Source organism: Tympanuchus pallidicinctus, unplaced genomic scaffold (genome assembly GCF_026119805.1).
Source record: "Tympanuchus pallidicinctus isolate F22 unplaced genomic scaffold, pur_lepc_1.0 scaffold15, whole genome shotgun sequence".
Classification (NCBI taxonomy): domain Eukaryota; kingdom Metazoa; phylum Chordata; class Aves; order Galliformes; family Phasianidae; genus Tympanuchus; species Tympanuchus pallidicinctus.
The window spans coordinates 34005787-34023218 of NW_026294669.1; the positions used below are offsets into that span (position 1 = coordinate 34005787).

At 46.4% G+C, this 17432-nt stretch overlaps 2 protein-coding genes across 4 annotated transcripts in view; both read left to right on the top strand.

Annotated features, from left to right (window-relative positions):
* Positions 1-900: 900 nt before the first annotated feature.
* LOC128076824 (interferon lambda-3) lies at positions 901-2833 on the top strand. The gene is made up of 4 exons (XM_052675042.1): positions 901-1537; positions 1643-1786; positions 1885-1965; positions 2323-2833. Exons 1-4 carry the CDS (start codon positions 1445-1447, stop codon positions 2416-2418), a joined length of 414 nt encoding a protein of 137 aa, XP_052531002.1. The 5' UTR covers positions 901-1444; the 3' UTR covers positions 2419-2833.
* Positions 2834-5816: 2983 nt separating this feature from the next.
* Positions 5817-17432, top strand: part of UBE2F (ubiquitin conjugating enzyme E2 F (putative)) — a 65241-nt gene continuing 53625 nt past the window's right edge. For 2 of the 3 annotated variants that reach the window (XM_052675039.1, XM_052675041.1), the window contains exons 1-3: positions 5817-5958; positions 8189-8322; positions 15682-15711. In XM_052675039.1, coding sequence (XP_052530999.1) covers positions 8205-8322; positions 15682-15711 — 148 coding nt within the window. In that variant the 5' untranslated portion in view covers positions 5817-5958; positions 8189-8204. The remainder of the gene's footprint in view (positions 5959-8188; positions 8323-15681; positions 15712-17432) is intronic. The other variant, XM_052675040.1, reaches the window with a different exon arrangement.

Consider the following 17432-nt stretch of genomic DNA (forward strand, 5'->3'; position numbering starts at 1 on the left):
TGCTCGATTTGTGGGGTCTCCACCCTTGGTGATAGGCAAAACAAGACACGGTCCTGGAGTGCCTGCTCAGGGCAATGGAGCACTGGGACAGAGTGCCCAGAGAGGTGGTGGATGCCCATTCCTGGAGACGTTCAAGGTCAATGCACTGAGCACCGGGTCAGCTGCTTATGTCCCTGTTCATCGCAGGGGAGCTGGACCTGATTGTCTTTAAAGGTTCCTTCCAACTCAGACGTTTCTATGATAATCTGCTTCAGCTGCCCCTGCTTTTTACACATGCAGGATTATATTTTCCTGTATTTGATGATTGATTAATGCACAGAACTAAATGCAGATGTAGTTTCACAGCTCAGGTTACCTCGAGGAAACGACAGATGTTGGACGCGCAGTGCTGTGGTGCCCTTACTCAGTGCTGCACTACTGCACGGTCGCTCTTTACACACATGGGTGTATTTGGCTATACTTCATGATCAGTGCACGACATTCCAAGCGCAGTTATAGATGCACAGCTCAGGTTTCCTTAGGGAAAGGGCAGGTTTCTTGCAGCGCGGGTGTGTTTTTACAGCTGCCAGGGCAGCGCTGTGAAGATGCTGTATTTGCATTTTCCACGAATGCTGAACAGGGAGGAAAAGCCATGCACAGTGCTGTGGGGTCCCACCATGTCCCAAGCCCCATTCCGGTCGCCATATCCCCACAGCGCCCTCACCTGTGGCCACACCTGTGGCCTCGGGGTTTCCTCTCCACTGCTTTCGCTTTCCTGTAGCAGAGCTGCCTTGCCTTGGATTTTCCTGTCAAGCTGAAAGTGCAATCCAGCCCGCTGCTTAAAAGCCAGAGAGATGGGGCAGAGCAGCAGGAGTGACTTGAGAGGAGCAGGAGGAGTGACTTGACTCCAACTCACTGATTCTATTTCTTCTTATACTTGTTTAATTTTGCTTCGAAGATGGTATGCTACGGGGTCACTATGATATTGGTGGGGACCCTGGGGGCCCTCATGGCGGATGCGTTCCCTCGGGTCACCCCGAAGAAGAGCTGCAGCCTCTCCAAGTACCAGTTCCCTGCACCTTCGGAGTTGAAGGCAGTGCAGAGGATGAAGGAGCAGTTTGTGAGTATCTAGGGCAATGAGCCCTGGGCTGGGGGGCATCGGCTGGAGGGGAGTGAGGCAGAGAGGCAGCTGAATTTCAGGCCCTGAGCAGCAAAATGGATGTTTTCGGGGTGTTTCTGTGTGGGGACAAGCTGGATGTGTTGCAGGCAGTTTGGGGACAGCAGTCCCTAGCACAGTGAGCAGCAGCACTTACCCGCCCTTGGATGATGCTTGCATCCTGCCCATACCGATAGGGTATGGCTATGATGAATTTTGTGCTGGTTTCACATTTCTGCGGGGGGGAAGCGGGTTGTGCAACAAAGCCCAAAATCCAAGAGCAGCTTTTCAATCTGTCCCCATTCTCTCATGTTTCACCTCCAGGAAGACATCATGCTATTAACAAACCGAAAATGCAACACCAGACTCTTCCATCGGAAGTGGAACACGGCTGAGCTGTCGGTAAGGACGATGCTATGGAAGGGGAACCCCTCCTCCAAGCAGGACCCTCTTCTTCTGCGCCCTGAGGCAGCTTCTGATCTGTAACCACGATGCTCTCGCCTACAGGTACCTGACCGGATCGCCCTGGTGAAGGCTGAGCTGGACCTCACCATCACCATGCTCACAAACCCCACAACGCAGAGGATGGCTGAGACGTGCCAACAGCCCCTGGCCTTCCTTACCCAAGTCCGGCAGGACCTGCGAGACTGCGTGAGTGTCCCCCCAGCCCTGCAGCCCCAGCTCAGTGGCGTCGGTGTTGGTGGCAGCACCATGAGCATCACTGGTGCTTACAATCACTCTCCTTGCAGTTGGCCCTCGAAGCGCCTTCACATCAGCCCTCTGGGAAACTGAGGCACTGGCTGCAGAAGCTGGAGACAGCCAAGAAGAAGGTAAGTCAGGATGCTGCGCAGGACGGCTGGTGTGGTTCCAGGGCCTCCTGAGCAGACAGCTCATCGCTTTGTATTCAAAAGCTCTAAATTCCACTTCAGAGTATGCAAATCAAGGGCAAGCTAGAGCCTTTTTTGCATCCCTCCATTAAGAAGCAGCCAAAAAGGCATTCCTCAGCACCTCCAATCATGGCTAGAGTTTTGACCGCTCGTATAAAGCAACTTGACTTCCCAACCCCAAGCAACGCAGGGAAGCCCTTGCAACCTGCAGCGCTCAGCAGCGAGAGGCCAAGGACTCATGATAGCTCCAGGTCCTGTTTGCTCCATCCCTGGTGCTCACCTCCCCTGCTCCCATTTCAGGAGACCGCCGGCTGCCTGGAGGCCTCGGCCATCCTGCACATCTTCCAAATCCTGAACGACCTGCGGTGCGCAGCCCAGCGCGAGGATTGCACTTAGCCCCAGCGCCCCGCATCTGCCCAGGAGCACCGGCTGCTCTCACGCTGCTTCATGGAACTGCTTGGCTGTATTTTCCTATTTGTCTCATTGATGTGAGCTTAGGGAGCAATTTTGTAACAGTCTCTTAATTTATTGTGGGTTTTGTGGGGGTTTTTTGTACCACGTATTTATAAATATTTAAGGAAGATGTAAAGAAATGCGCTTCTTGAAAGCTACTGCTCAGTGAGGATGAGCATCTTTGTATCTTTGTTTTGTTGGTTTTCAAAACACAGTATTTAAGAGATCTATTTTCTGTACTCGCTATTTATTACACACCGTGTTACATATATTTACTTGTATAGATAATTTATTTTTACATGAAAAAAGAAATAAATGCGTTAAACTGACAAGCTGCCGTCATGTTTGCACAATGTCTTGCTGTAGTATCATCCCTTCAGAATCGTTTGGGGATGATACCAACATGGCTGTTGGGCATATGAAGTTGGCAGAACTTCACCCCTGTGCTGATGCCACCTGAAGCTGCACCCTGACACCTTTCCTGGGGCTCACTTTTGGGATGAATGGAGGCTGTGGTGGCTGGGGATGTCCTTGCCTGCTGGTCCAGGACGGGTAGCACCGAATACGGGATGTCTGAAGCCTAAAGCATCCCAGTCCTGCGTGGGAAAGGCTCCAGGCTTGGCCATCCCAGAAGCTCTCAGAAGAACCCTGTGTGATTTAATTATCAACCACAAGGATAGGAAAAGGAGTGCTGGGGAAGGAGGGCACCCTGCAGGGAGAGGAGAAAAAGGATGGATGAGCAGTGCATCATTCAGTTTGGGCCCAGATGCTTCTTTGGAGACTGGTCACCAGAGGAAGGGAGCTGGTGAAGCTGTGAAGGTCACACACGGTGTCACCAGGGGCAAGAAGTCTCCCCAACCACAGCAAGGAGATCCAAAACACGCAGATGAGATTTTCTGTTTCTTAAGAAAGTCAACAGTTGAGTTTCATCACTGCATCACTTTATAAACTTCTTCTGCCCCCAACTCTTCCATCAGAATCCAGGTTCACATCACCCACAGACTGTGCACTGTTGGTGGTGCAAAAACCAATACTTCCTCCAATAATCTGCAGCTTAGGAGCTGATTTGTAGCACTGCACCAAGCAGAAGAGATCTCACAGGCATGGCTGCCAGGGCTTGACATAGCCTACAGAATTATGCACAACTGTAAGCAATTTGCTGATTCATCTGAGGCTGTCACAAGAAAGGATGATTTAAAAGGCTGCTGTGGCAGAAGAGGTTCTGCCAGAAGGTGGGTTTCTGTTGGAATTAAAACAAAATAATAGTAATGCGTAGGGCTGTACTGACTTTTAGGGTATTTGTTGTGGAAAATAGCCAAAATGAAACAGAAACTTGAAACTTTTGTGTTTTTTCTTTTCCTGAGGACACAAGGCCTTCAAGTCAGATGAAACCCGAGGAGCATCCAGCCAAACTCTAGTCAGGGCAAGCTGTACAGGGACACACCTGGGTGAGTCCTGGATGGTTCCAGGAAGAGAGATTTCACAACATGGGTAAGGCTTTCTGTTGGGTGATTCTGTGAAGCAGCTCTGTGCCAGAGCCAGCTGCAGAGTGATGGAACACACGGAGAGGGCAGAGGATGACAAACAGGGGCTGTGAATGTTCATCACTGCTAAATCCCCGTTTTTACCAGTGCTCTTGATATTGTAATTGTCCCCCCATTCAGGGCTGTTCATAATTCACACTAATTCCCGTATATATTATACCGGGAACCGTCAGGAATCATTCTGTGATGTTACTGTCTTGCTCTCGGAGGAGGTGATGTTCAGTGAGATCTGATTGCTTTTCATTTGCTTTGATTAAAAGGGTTTTTTGACAAATAACCTTCGCTTCTATCTGCAGGTGACTTCTGCACGTGTGTGAGTGGTTGGTGGATTACTCATTCTCATGCAAAGCCTCAATTTGGGCTGAAGGACAGATAGCTGCTGAAGGCTCTTGGGACTCCAGGCTGCCATGTGAATTAGTGATGATTTTCTTCTTGTTTCCTTTGGACTCCTGAAGTCTTACTGAGGGTGTTACCTCTGTAGTCACAACCCAACCCCGTTTCTCTGCTCGTGGACAAGTCCCCCCAGCAGCCCACGTCCCCTGATTCTCTTTCTGCACTCCCACAGAGGTGTCTGCAGAAGAGGCTGGGAATGCTGCTTCTTTCTCATTTGATTTCTGTTTTCGTTTCAGAATGGAGGCTTCCTTACTGCCCTGAGACAGCCAAGAAAGGGCAGCTGACACGTGGTACACCATGCACTGTCACTCCTTTACTCAGATAAATGTCCCAATATCTTCAGTCCCAGAATCCATAGACTGGAGAGGTAAATGTAATAACCTTCGAGAAGGAAATTTAGAAGGTAGGTTCACACAACAGAAGGCTGTGTTTTATGCCAAGCTTAGAGGAAATGGAAAACGATCTATCAGGAAAACGTAATAGCAGAATATTTTGGTGCAGGCATTTAAAGGCTCAGGTTTTAAGAAATGGCCTCTTGCATCCAGAGTATGACTGTGTGCTATCAAAAGCAATAAGGAATTCCAGCTGTGTTTCTGGAAAGCTCTGAGAAAAGGTTCTGACCTTTGTAGGTTAAAAAAAAAAAAAAAAGTAAATTGGAGCCCTATTAATGGTATGGAAAAGATGAAGAAAAGCTCAGATCTGCTTCTTAAGTATTTTTCCATGCTGTTCCTTGTTTCTACTTTACTCTGTGATCTCTTGTCTGGAAGGATGCATCCGAGTCGATGTGGTGCTGCTTCAAGTATTGTCTTAGCAAAGGATTGCTTTATACAGCACAACAGAGGTCCACAAAGCATCAGAGGGAAGGAACTTTTGGGTCGTGCCAATTCTACAGCAGGCCAATCCTGCCAATAAAAAAAGAGGAGGAAAAAGGGTTCTGGGTTAATGATGTTGGATTAAATAGATTTAATTAAGCTAAACCCTGGTGCTGATTTACTTTTTAGAAAGGAAGCAGTTGTGTTCCCGTGAATGTTCAGGAACTGGTATTTAGTTGCTACCTGCTGAACTTTGTGTCTGGTCTGCACGTTTGCTTTATAAAACCTTCTAACCACTAATTGCTTGGTTTTGGTTCCCCTTTTCATTGCATGCAATGGGATGGATAAACTCCAGTTAGGTACGATGGCGTCGGTATTTGAAGCGGCATATCCCAGTCATTTCCTGTCCGTTACTGAACGTAATCTCGTGATTTCACACAGATTTCAGCTTCCACTAACTTAGCGCGGGAACGGGTTACGAGACTAAGGGCACAGCGCCCAAAATGGCGCCGGCCGAGCCCAACCCCAACTCTCGCGAGACGACGGCGGGAGCAGGCAGAGCCCTCGTAACCGGTGGAGGGGAGGGGGCGCCTACAAGCCCCGCCCACGTCCTCGCCCACTTCCGGCGCGGCGGGCGGGCGGCTGAGGGAGGAGGAGCCGCGCCGCCGCCCCTGCCCCGGGCCAGCCCCGGGATGGTGTTGGCCGCGGGAGCCGGGCCCTGACGCCGCGCTCAGGTAGGTGCGAGCCGCCCCTTACGCTTCTGGATCTGGATTCGGACCCGCCCGCGTCTCCCCGTGCGGTACCAGCCTGCTAGGCCTCGGAGCACCGGCTGGGTCTGCCTGCCCCCGGCTGAGGGACGAGAGGCCCGGCGGTGCGGGCCTGCAGGGAGCTCGTGCAGTCCCTGCGTGCTGCGGAACTCCCCCCCCCCCATGGGCTCCGTCAGCAGAAGGGGGGGCAGCGCTGGGGCTCGGCCCCTTGGTGCTTGCCTTCTGGTTGCCGCAGCTTTTTAGGACGAAGGTAGCGAGGTGCTTAATGCCTGCTGATACCGGTTTCGTTTGGACGTGGTGCCTTTAGGAGGCTGTCTGCAGTTCGTAGGTTTTCATTTCTGTTTCTGTTACTGTTTGTTTGCTTTTAGAAGCCCGTGTCACCGTTTTCCTGTCTCTTCCCTTCTGTGTATGTGGTTTTTTTTTTTTTGTTTTTTTTTTTGTTTTTTTTTTTTGTTTTTTTTTTTTTTTTGGACTCCTTTCGTTAAAACCGGCTGTTGCCTTTCTTCGTGGGAAAGCAGACTGTTTTGTCTGCGTATTTTATGTCTCTGGGACAGCGTGAGAAGGGGGGAAAAACACAACCGAGCCTTTTTCAGCTGGGCAACCTGGATTTCTGTTTGCTCCAGGTTTTACTGTTTTCAGTCTGGATCTGAAATGTAAGACATGTACCTATCAGCCTCAGATAATTTGGCCTTCTTGTGTATCTTATCAGGGAGTGGTGCTGTTGGGTACTCTTGTAAAACACATGTTTTTCCTCTCTTTTAAACCCCATTACTCAGTTATCTGTTATGTTCTCCTCTACACAGAATCACAGAATGGCTTAGGTTGGAAGGGATCTTAAAGCTCATCTAATTCCAGTCCTCTACCTTGAATGCCCAAGTGTCACAGCAGTTGTTTGATTTCTCTTCTTCCCCATGCTGGTACTTAGGTGCTGATGTGGTTTGTTATAAATCCCTCAGCTTTCTCACAAACCTGCAGAGCAGCTAGGCTGTTTCTGCAGATATGCCAAGGAGACTGACAGGCCAGGGAAGCTTTTTCTCCCACCTGATTTCTTTAAGGCTGGAACGAACACAATCAGCAAAGCAACTGCTGTTACTGTTGACCTGCTGATTTCAAGGCATGCTTAGGAAGAAAGAAGCAATGAGAGATGTAGAGCTGGAGCTGACATAAAAATCTTGTTTCTAGTCTTGTCATTTTATGTTATGCTCATCTTCATCTCAGTAGTTCCTTCACTTGACCATTTGCACTGTGAGTATCTCAACTGATGTTGCATGAGCACCTATTTCATGTCTTGGGAACTGCTGCACCATATCTGTCCGGTCTTCTGTTCAGACTAGCTCATGTAAAGACTGTATGATTAAAGGGTAAACATTACCATTCTAGTGGTGGTGAGGCCTAAAGGGTATTGATCTTGTCAGTAGAAATTTGGTTTTGGCCACACTTCTAACAAGAGTGAAACTTCTTAAATGAACTGCCTTAAAGTAGGAATAGCATCAAAATGTTCAGGCAGAGGACTTTGCTTTTAAGAATTTGGCATTCTGTCCGACTCCTGCTGTGACTGATCATCATAGTCCTCTTCTGATGTGGAAGATTGACGTGGCAAAAATCTCTCTTTGTTTCAGTTACCAAATGTCCACATGTAACACCTTTATGGCTGTGCTGTGAAGAGTGCATCCTGTCACTATTGGGCAGTTTAAATCTGTTCCATTCGCTGTGTGCTGCTGTCTGACTCAAAGCTCACTTCCCAGTGCTGCAGAGTAGTTCCAGGAAGCACTGCCCTCCCCTTCCTCTCTTCTTTGGATGCAGAAAGCAGTTCTAAATGCTGTTACAGGAGATACAGATGAGGATGGTGGGAACAGGTTGTCTGGCTGTGGCAGTGGGATTCACGCTGTGATTCGATACGCTGTGGTAGATGCTGCAATGAAACAAGGTTGTAAACAGTGATGAAAGTCTGACCTTTTGCCAGCAAAAACTTTACTTCCTCCTTGCTTCAGCTGTCAGTGTTCTGGTCTGAAACAAAGTCTTGTTCTTCAAACTCTATAGTTTGTCCACGTCTTTAGCTGCAGTCAAGTGATCTGTTTTCTTTGACTGTTAAGAATATGGCCAGAGCTGTGTAGCATGGGTCTATTTTTGTACTTCCCCTTCCCTAATGCTTTGAGTATTGGTAATTGACTTCATTCTTATGTTTTTTTTTTTCTAGACTGAAGACAGCAGTAATGCTCACTCTGGCAAGCAAGTTGAAGCGGGATGATGGTGTCAGAGGACCCCGTGCATCCAACCCAGCTTCTGATTCCACTCGGAGGGTGTCTGTACGAGATAAATTGCTTGTTAAAGGTGAAAGGAACTTACATTTCAATTTTGTGGGTTGTACTTTTTAGACCTGTTGGCAGTGATGCAATACTAAATGTTTATAAAATGGTTTCCAGAAGTGTTTGATATTGCTTGTGACTTATATGTGGAGCTTATCACAGAACTGTAGGATGTTCTGAATCGGAAGGGATTCATCTAGTCCATCAATGAACAGGGACACCTACAGCTCCAAATGATACTCAGAGCCCTGTCCAGCCTGATGCTGTATGTCTTCAGGGATGAGGCTTCCATCACCTCTCTGGGCAGACTGTTCCAGTGCCTCACCACCCTTTCTGTAAAAATATTAAAACAAAAAAAAAACAAAACCAAAAAAGCACAATAACAACTTCTTCTTTATATCCAATCTAAATCTCCCCCCTTTTTGTCTGAAATCATTTCCCCCTGTCCTGTCACATCAGACCCTGCTAAAGAGTCTGTCCCCTTCCTTCATGCAGCCCCCTTTTACATACTGAAATGCTGCTCTCAGGTCTCCCAAAGCCTTCTCTTTTCCGTGCTGAACAGCTCCAGATCTCTCAGCCTCTCCCTGTAGGGAGGTGTTCCATTCTTTGCATTGTTTTTGTGGCCCTTGTCTGGACATGCTCTAACAGGTCCACATCCCTCCTGTACTGAGGACTCCCCATGTGGACACAGCTCTCCAGGTGAGGTCTCACAGCACAGAGGGCCAAATCCTCTTCCTCCACACTGTTTTTGATGTAGCTCATGGTACTGCTGGCTTTGGGCTGCGAGGGCACAGTGGTGGCTCGTGTCCAGCTGCCATCCTCCAGCACCCCCAATCCTTTTCAGCTGCTCTATCCTGACATCCCCCAGCTTGTGCTGATAGTGGGTGTTGCCGTGATCCAGGTGCAAGATCTTGCTTTCAGATTTATTGAACTTCTTGAGATTCACCTGAGCACAGTGCTCAACCTGTCAGAGTCTCTCTGGGTGGCATCCCATCCCTTGGCTATATTGATCACAGCAGGGAGCTTGGTGTTATCTGCAAACTTGCTCAGGGTGCACCCAATCACACTGCTGATGTCACTGATGAAGGCATTAAAGAGCAGTGGACCCTGTACTGGTCTTGGAGGGACACAAATTGTCATTGATCTCCATCTGGACACTGAGCCATTGATCACTGCTCTCTGGGTGCAATCTCACAACTGGTTACTTGTCCATCAAACAGTCTACCCATCAAATCTATATCTCTCAAGGGAGAAAAGTATTGCTATATGTCAAATAGAGAAAAACTGTAGCTGCCTGTGAAAGGAAAGTAAATCCTAAAAGTAATGCCAGTGTTTGTGTTATTAATGGTAAAGATAAAACCATTAAACTTAAAAGTTTTAAAAACAAGCAAAATATGTATTGTGAATTTTTTTCTTCTACTTAGAGTCACTGGGTGTTCATTAGAAGTTGAGAATGGAAAAATAGACCCCTTGTTTTTGTAGCACTGTGTAAGGAAGGCTAGTTTAAGTTGTTACATCTGCATCTGCATTGGTGCTTTGTGGCAGTTCAGGGCAATTGAGGTAGTTTGTGTTTGAGGTAGTGTGAGGCTGTGTAATTTTACTATTTTAAACTGAAATTGAGGACAGCACTTTTCTGTAGCTCAGATGATCTGTTAGATAAAGTGCTGGTGCTTTGCAGTTATAGTGGGCCTAAAGCCTGATTTACTCCTTCTGGTACTAGTTGAGTGCTTCAGTGCTTGAGCTGTGCAGCTTGATCTAGTAGACTGGAATATGCTGTTTAGATTGATGGTTCTGCTAAAAGTGACCCAGTGTGAGTATATTGCTGTTGGTGTGTAAGCTGTTAAGGTTAGGATTTGTATGAGTTAAACAAACTATTCATGTTTTCTGGGCTTGTATCAGCGTCCTGAAGTTGCTCTGAACTGTTTGGTTGAGTGTATTACTGAACTACTGCTTTATGTGTGGCTTTTTCTAATTAGGGTAAATTCTGATGGAGGGCTTTACACTGGAGCATGGTTTCCCTGCAGTTGCTAAGGCTTCAGTGCAGTGGGAAGTGCCTCAGGTAGACATTATGTTCCCAATTTTCTGGCAGTTATAGTTCTGTAAGGACAGAGAGTTTCAAATCACTTTAAACTGATGCAAAAAAAATGAGATTACTTGTGACTTTTAATTTGGAAGTCTGCACTTGGCTTCAATTCTGAAGGGAGAAGGGCATCAGACTAATGAAACAGGCTCTTCAGCCAGAATAAACTACAAAACTAAAATGCTAAATGTATATCTTCTGAGATTCTCATTAGCTTACAAGTGCAGACTTCAGAGGAAAAAAAGCAGTATAATATGAATGCACTTCATGTTACACCAGAAATTGTAGTTGAAGTGACATAAAAAATTCTACTGTACCTTTAGAGCATTTGCATTTTTCACTTTTATGACTAAAACCCTGTGCATCTTTCTTCTTTTGCAGGGAAAGCAAGGAGTGTAAGCTATAGGAAATCGTTACTGAAACTGTAATTGCTATTACCATTATAAAACCAGCACAGGCTAACTATTGAATGAGCTGAGGGCCAAACTGGCAGATATTAAGAGCAGGTCACTGGCAGCATCCTGTGACGAGCGTGAGTGTTACATCATGGTCTGATTGTGTGTATCACATGGCCCTCCAAAAGAGCTGTAGGAGCAGCTGACAGTCTGCTTTGAATGGTCGCTGGATGGAAATGAGAACTGGTGGCAGAATTAGATGAGTTCAGTGTAACTGTGCTGGGAGTGAGTGGAATATCTGGTAGCTAGACTAGCAAAGCCTTTGTGGGAATATCATCTTTTATGGTTCGCTTTAAGCTGGATGAGTACTGAGATGAGTACAAAAATTGCTAAAACTCTCTCCAGCCACTAAAGGTCTGTCAGCCAAAGCAGCATCTGCAGCGTTGGAAGCCTGAGTGGTATGTTGTGATGGTGCTGGTATTTTCAGGACACGTTGTCTAGGTCTGCAGGAGGAGTTTGGAAGCAAGGGACTGCCTGCTGAGAGTGTGTGTGCGTGGTGGGTGCTTGCATCTAGACCAGTGTAGGTCCCTTTTGCTGCTTTATTGTATGGAACTGAAACAGCCCTTTGGGTGTGCAGCTGTACGGGGCTGTGCAGGACTGGAGGCCGAGCTGAGGGGAGTCTGTAAGAGCCGTGGTAAGGAGAACTTGTTACTGATGTTCGTTATAGGCTGGAGGCATCAAACACAGAGATTGCGGTACAGCTGAAAGGCTGAACTTGATCTCCTGGCAACTGTGGATTGAAAAGTAGTCTTTCACGTAAAGGAAGATAAATTCTGGTGGAGGGGGAGACAAGAAAAGGCCCAGCAGTTGTGCTGAGATCTGAATAGGTTCAGTTGTACCTCTTAATAGTGTTGGTTTCCATAACATATCTGTATCCTTTTTGGCCTCAAATTGGGCATTAACTTGTGAGACAGCAGACAGCTGGTCTGTGCATTGGCCTTAGGGGCAGTAAATACATATGATGGGCTGTATTGGAAGGTTAGCTGAGGATGATTTTGGCACCATATCCTAAATCCCACCTAGCCCTGGAAGCTGGTGATGACGTATGAACCAAGGTGTGGAAGCAGTTTGCCTGCTCAAGGATGATGGTGTGCTGGAGTGATGCTGTCCTATTCCCAACCCATGGAAAGCTGGCAATGGTCTGACAGATTCTGCAGGCAGATGTCTTGGCCAGTTTGATTACAGGCATCACCCTGACAGTGTTGTTTTATGGTGTTTTGTTTTCTGTTTTTGTTTTGTGTTTTTATCTGGGGGTGAAGACAGCCTTACTTGTGACGACAGGGAGTGCAGTCCAGGAAAGCTTTATGGGATCTCCTTGAAGGATGCCTTTGTCACAGTGATAACACCACTGTCCTCCATGTTTTGTGTGCACAGCCTGGAATACAGATGAGTGGCATTTTGTCTGCAGGCTGGATGGTTGTGACCACAGCCACTGCTAAGTGTAGACAGTGCTTACAATCTTCTGAAAGGTAACTGTAGATCAGCAGCCTGACTGGTGCTGCCTTGAAAGAGGGAAGAAGTGATAATGTAGGTATGATTTACCTAATGTAGGTATGATTGATTATAATGTAGCTGCTTGCAGTGTGTGAGAAGGTTTGGGCTGGGAAGAGGCCAAGTGGTGACTGATGTGTCAGGATGTGCTGTGCCTTGAGATTGACAGTGTGGACACAATTTTTTTTTGTGCTAAAAGAACTGTAAATTCATCTCTAAGAGGTTGCTTCATCAAGTTTAAGTAGTGGCCACTTGCTTGCTCCTGCAGGATGCTCAAAGCTTTGCAGTGCTGAGCTTGATGGCAGATCCTTTCTGAAACCATGTGTGAGCCAAAGTGTCATGTAAGATTAGTGTTATCTAATGAGCATGACTATGAGATTGAATTAAAAACAGCAGTCCTGCCAGGATGTCAGTTGTAGCCATGTGTTTGTGTATTGATCACAAATGCACTGCAAAAAAAGCAGCAGTTCGAGCAACCACATCTAAACATCATCCAGTTTTATTTTACTGGTGCTGTTTACTTGCTTGCAAATGTCAGGTTGTAATAACTTAAGTCCTAAGATATTGAGTTAGTGTTGTTTATTCCTCGGTCATCTTCAATGTGTCTGAGTTTACAACCAGATTTAGTTGAAAATGTTTCAAGTGTGCATTTGTACAATCCTGAAGGAAAGGGAGTGAGAAACTGGTCACATGAGGTGAATGTGCTCTGTAAATAAAAATCAGGAGAATCTGTATCTTGGCTTTTTTCAAACCTTTAGGTACTGTAATATCACTTGTCATAGTGGTAGGTGAGAAAATTGCAAGGTGGAGAATAGAATTAAAAGAAGACATTCTAAGCACTCTTGAAATTCTGAGACATTGTTTTGAAAATGCTGCATTCATGTCTTCACTTTTTTTTCTTTTTTAACATTAAACAGGGACAGAAGCAGAAGAGGGGCTTTGGGGCCAAAAGCAGGGAGAAATATGTATTGCTGTGGGTGAGAATGTTCGTTTCAGTTGAGGAAATACCCCTTTCATTCTGTGCCCTTGTGTTGCAGTGGGAAGCACGTGGCCTGACACAGTGGTGAGGGTAGTAAATAAACCATCTTATGTCCTGCCTTGCTGAGCTGGGGGAAGGGGAGAGAGCAGAACATCTCGATTATGGTTTGTGTTACTGAATATAACATCCACGTGGGTCTATCGTAAGCCATATGCCTATATGCTTGTCAGGAATGTGTGTTCCTATTTCTGTCCTGAGAATTGTCATGACTAGGGAGAATTACTGTTTGAGAAATCATTTATAAATAGCTCTGGTTACTTGTGTGTAGTGTAGCTTTCATAAAGTTCTGAGAGCTGTTGCTGTGAGTCATCACCACTTTGCATTCAGTTTGTCCGAAGTCTGTGGTAGGTTTAAGTTCAGTCCCTGCCTTTTCACCCTTTCATTGTAGCATCTGGAACCATTAAACTAAAGCATTCCACTGGTGTTGGAGTGATGTATGCAGGTGTAATGCTGTGCAGTGAGATTCTTCGTTGAGATTCTTTCTTCAGTGAGATTCTTTCACTGCTGAAGCTTCGACTTGTCTGTGTCAGGGATGTCAGCCAGTTCAGGTCCAGCTGAATGCATTGCTTCTGGCAAGTGCTTACAGGATGCTGCAAGTACACTTGATGTAGGTGTGCTCTTGCACCTGATTGATTAATGTTTCATGGACATCAGACTGGCTGATGAGGAGCTGGTTAGGGTCTGGGCTGCCTGCACCATGCATGTTCCCCAGAGAAGCTCTGGCACCTCTCTGCCTTTCAGACCTCCCTGGGATGCCCTACCAGCATGGTGCAGAGCTCTGTGCTGCTCCTGGGCTTGCTTCTGGTTGGCAGTCAGCCTTCTTGGCTGTGAAAGGGCTTGAGAAGCTCTGAGGTTTGCACAGCACTGGATCAGCAGTAGCAAGCACTACTCCACATGTTCATCATTCCTCTGTCCTGCTTTCTGGATGCTTGAAGAAATACATGAAGCACTGTGCTTGCTGCAGAGGTTTGGTAAGCATGGATATAGGAAGAGCTCTGTGGAGCTGGTGAGCTTTTAATTGTGAGATCTGTTTGAATTCTGTGTAAAAAACTCTTTTCCTATATCTTAAGCTCAATTGTAATCTTTGGGTGTACATTTCTGAGAGCTGGTGTGCAGATCTCTTAATGTTGTTAGCCTAAATGAATCATTGGTTTCTGTGCAGAAGAGAAAGTGAAGTGAGAAATCAGGTGGAGAAAAAAAGCCTACAGGAAATGCAAATATACACTTAATTAGGTTTCCTGGAACTGTAAGAGGAGGGAGTGCCTTCCTGCATCTTATTCATACTCTTGTGAAAGATTCAAGTAGTTGAAAGTAAGGCTTCATTGTGGTGCAGGAGAGAGGGAGAAAACAGTGGGCCTTCCAGAGAGGGTAGTGTGACAGAGAGGCAGTTAGGAATAAGCTTTTCTAAGTGCTACACAACTGAATGGTGGTACTTTCTTTTTTTCCCAATGAATGACCTTGAATTTCTATGCGTGGGACATAAAAGTGAATAAAAAGAAACTTGAATTTATTTTTCAATTGAGTGCATATCCATAGCAAACGATGCTCCAGGGGAAATTTCTAACAGGCATTGAAGCAAAAAGTCTGACTGCTCAGAGTATTCAGCAGTGCTGAGGTTACGGGGGGAGCTGTGCAATGGGAGCTGATGTTTCTGTCCTGATTGCTGTGCCAAGTTCTTCAAATGAAGGTTTCTGGGTTTTGACTTTCTTAATGCTGGTTTATGCAGGCAGGTTGGTGTCTTGTATGACAGTGCTCTTGAGTAGAGCCTCTGTAGCTGTTCCCAAGTCTGCAGGCAGTAGTGTCATGCTTGGAGGCTTCCCCAAAGAAACCAATGTGTAACCTGAGAATATCTGTAGCCAAAGGTGGTAAAGGACATGAGCAGGTAGGTGCTGTAGAGTGCTGCAATTCCAGCAGACTGTGAACCTCTTGTGCTTGTTTTCTCCATTGAGGTACAGCTGCTTCTTGAGGTTGGTCTGCTCCTGTGTTTTGGCCTTCTGTATTTTAGAGCCTTGTGAGGTTGGAGGTCAGGATGGTGCCACTCTTTGCAGTGGTAGGGCTCTGTGTCTCTGGTGCTTCTCTCTTGGCAGAGCTGAGCCCTCTCACTGCAGTAGGGAAGCGTTGTCTGCAGGGCAGACGAGCCTTTTCAGTAATGAATTGTGTGGCTTAAAGAGAAATTTCAATGTAAATCTTCCATGAGACTTAATTATATCTTAAGTGAAATTTGATTTACAGCAAGGTTTAAATTAGATTTGCCAATTTGGACATTGAGAATGGCTTTCTGCTTGCATAAGTAATGGTATGTTTCTTTTCTTTCAACAGAGGTTGCGGAACTTGAAGCTAATTTACCTTGTAAGTACAGCATTCAATGGCATACATTTTAAGGGGAATAGGGCTGTTGATGTGATTATTTGGATCGAAGTATGAATGCTAATGATGTGTTAACTGTGGGGCAAGCTGTGCCAAGCTCTGCTGGCCTCGGTTTGAGCAGGCTTACTCTGCCCTCTCTTAAGGTGTTGCAGAGATGTAGATCCTTGCTAGCGTCCTTTGGAAGCAGCATTGGTCATTCAGTGACATGACACAACTTGGTTGCTGGTGGAGTGGGAAGTTCCTTCTCACAGAACACTCTGGAGCTGAAGAGCACACTTCTTACCTTGCTCCTGTTTCTCCTCTGGTCTCACCTTAATTCCAAACCAGGAAATGAGCATTTAGTAGCAGAGCAAATGGCTCAGGTCTCAGGAACCACATTAACCTGGTGCTTTTTCATTTCACATTTCACATGCAAGCTGTAGCCTTAAGAAGCCTGTGTGCTTCTTAAGCAGTAGATGTATTAACAAAAATAAGAATACTAGTTAAAAAAAAATATATATATTCCTTAAACAAACAAAAAAGGCAAGATGAAGTGCTTTTAGCCCTGGAATCTTACCTGCATTGTATGTTATCTCAGCATTATAGGGGTTTGAAGAGACATCTTCAGATCCCTAATTGTAACCCTCTCCCTTCCTCCCCCCCTTGCAAAAGCAGTTTCCCTCAAGCAGGAGGAGAATCCACAAGCTGGGCAGCCTGTTCTAGTGCTGTGCTTGTCTGACAGTAAAAAAAAGTTCTTCCTGACGTTTGAATGGAACTTCCTCTGTTCCAGTTTCTGCCCATTGCCTCTTGTTCTGCTGCTGCTTGCCACCAAAAAGAGTCTGCCCCCATCAACTTGATTCCTGCACTTTTGATGTTTGTAAGCAGCAATGAGATCCCCGCTCAGTCTTCTCCAGACTGATCAGTCCCAGGTTGCTCAACCTCCCCTCTTACAGGAGATTGCTCCAGGTCCTTAATCATCTGTATCTCCCTCCACTGGGCCCTTTCTAGGAGACCCTGTCAGTTTTGAACTGGAGAGCCCAGAACTGTGCCTAATGCTCCAGATGTGGCCTCACGAGAGCAGAGTTAAGGGAAAGGAGAATCTCCCTCAGCCTGCTGGCCACATTGTTTTTAATGCAGCATGGGACAGCGTTGGCCATCTTGGCCACAAGAGCGCACTGATGGCTCATGACCAACCTGGACTCCCAGGGCCTTCTCTGCAGAGCTCTTCTCCAGCAGGTCAGCCCCTAACCTGTACCAATGCGTGCATTTATTCCTCCTCAGCTGTAAGACTCTACACTTGCTGTTGCTGAACCTCATCAGGTTCCTCTCTGCCCAGCTCTCCAGTCTGTTCAGGTCTTGTTGAAGGCATCACAGCCTTCGGGTGTATCAGCCAGTATCCAGCCAGCTCAGTATCATCAAATCTTATGCCAGAATGGTTCATGGATGCTTTAAGATAGCGTTTGAAGAGCACAGGGTAAATGGCTTATTGCTATCAAATACATGTTTTCTGATCCTTAGTTTCAGAGAGTTCTGTAACAGATAACAAAACACAAAGTCCTTCTATAAAGGGCTCCTGCAGTTCTGTGGTTGTTGCTGAGGGTGAGTGTTGGTGGCAAAGCTGAGCTCTCTTTCCTCTCAGATTTTGACCAGAACAGCAGCACCCTGCCATCTCTGCTTCAAAGTTACCACACAGTCTGCTCGGGGGCAGCTCCAGAACCTGTCAC

Bases quoted from the DNA above. Each gene is read 5' to 3' on its own strand.
- LOC128076824 (XM_052675042.1), top strand. From the start codon at position 1,445: ATGTTTCACCTCCAGGAAGACATCATGCTATTAACAAACCGAAAATGC. The intron at 1,787-1,884 runs GTGAGTGTCCCC...CTCTCCTTGCAG, and splicing joins GGCAGGACCTGCGAGACTGC to TTGGCCCTCGAAGCGCCTTC. The intron at 1,966-2,322 runs GTAAGTCAGGAT...CTCCCATTTCAG, and splicing joins TGGAGACAGCCAAGAAGAAG to GAGACCGCCGGCTGCCTGGA.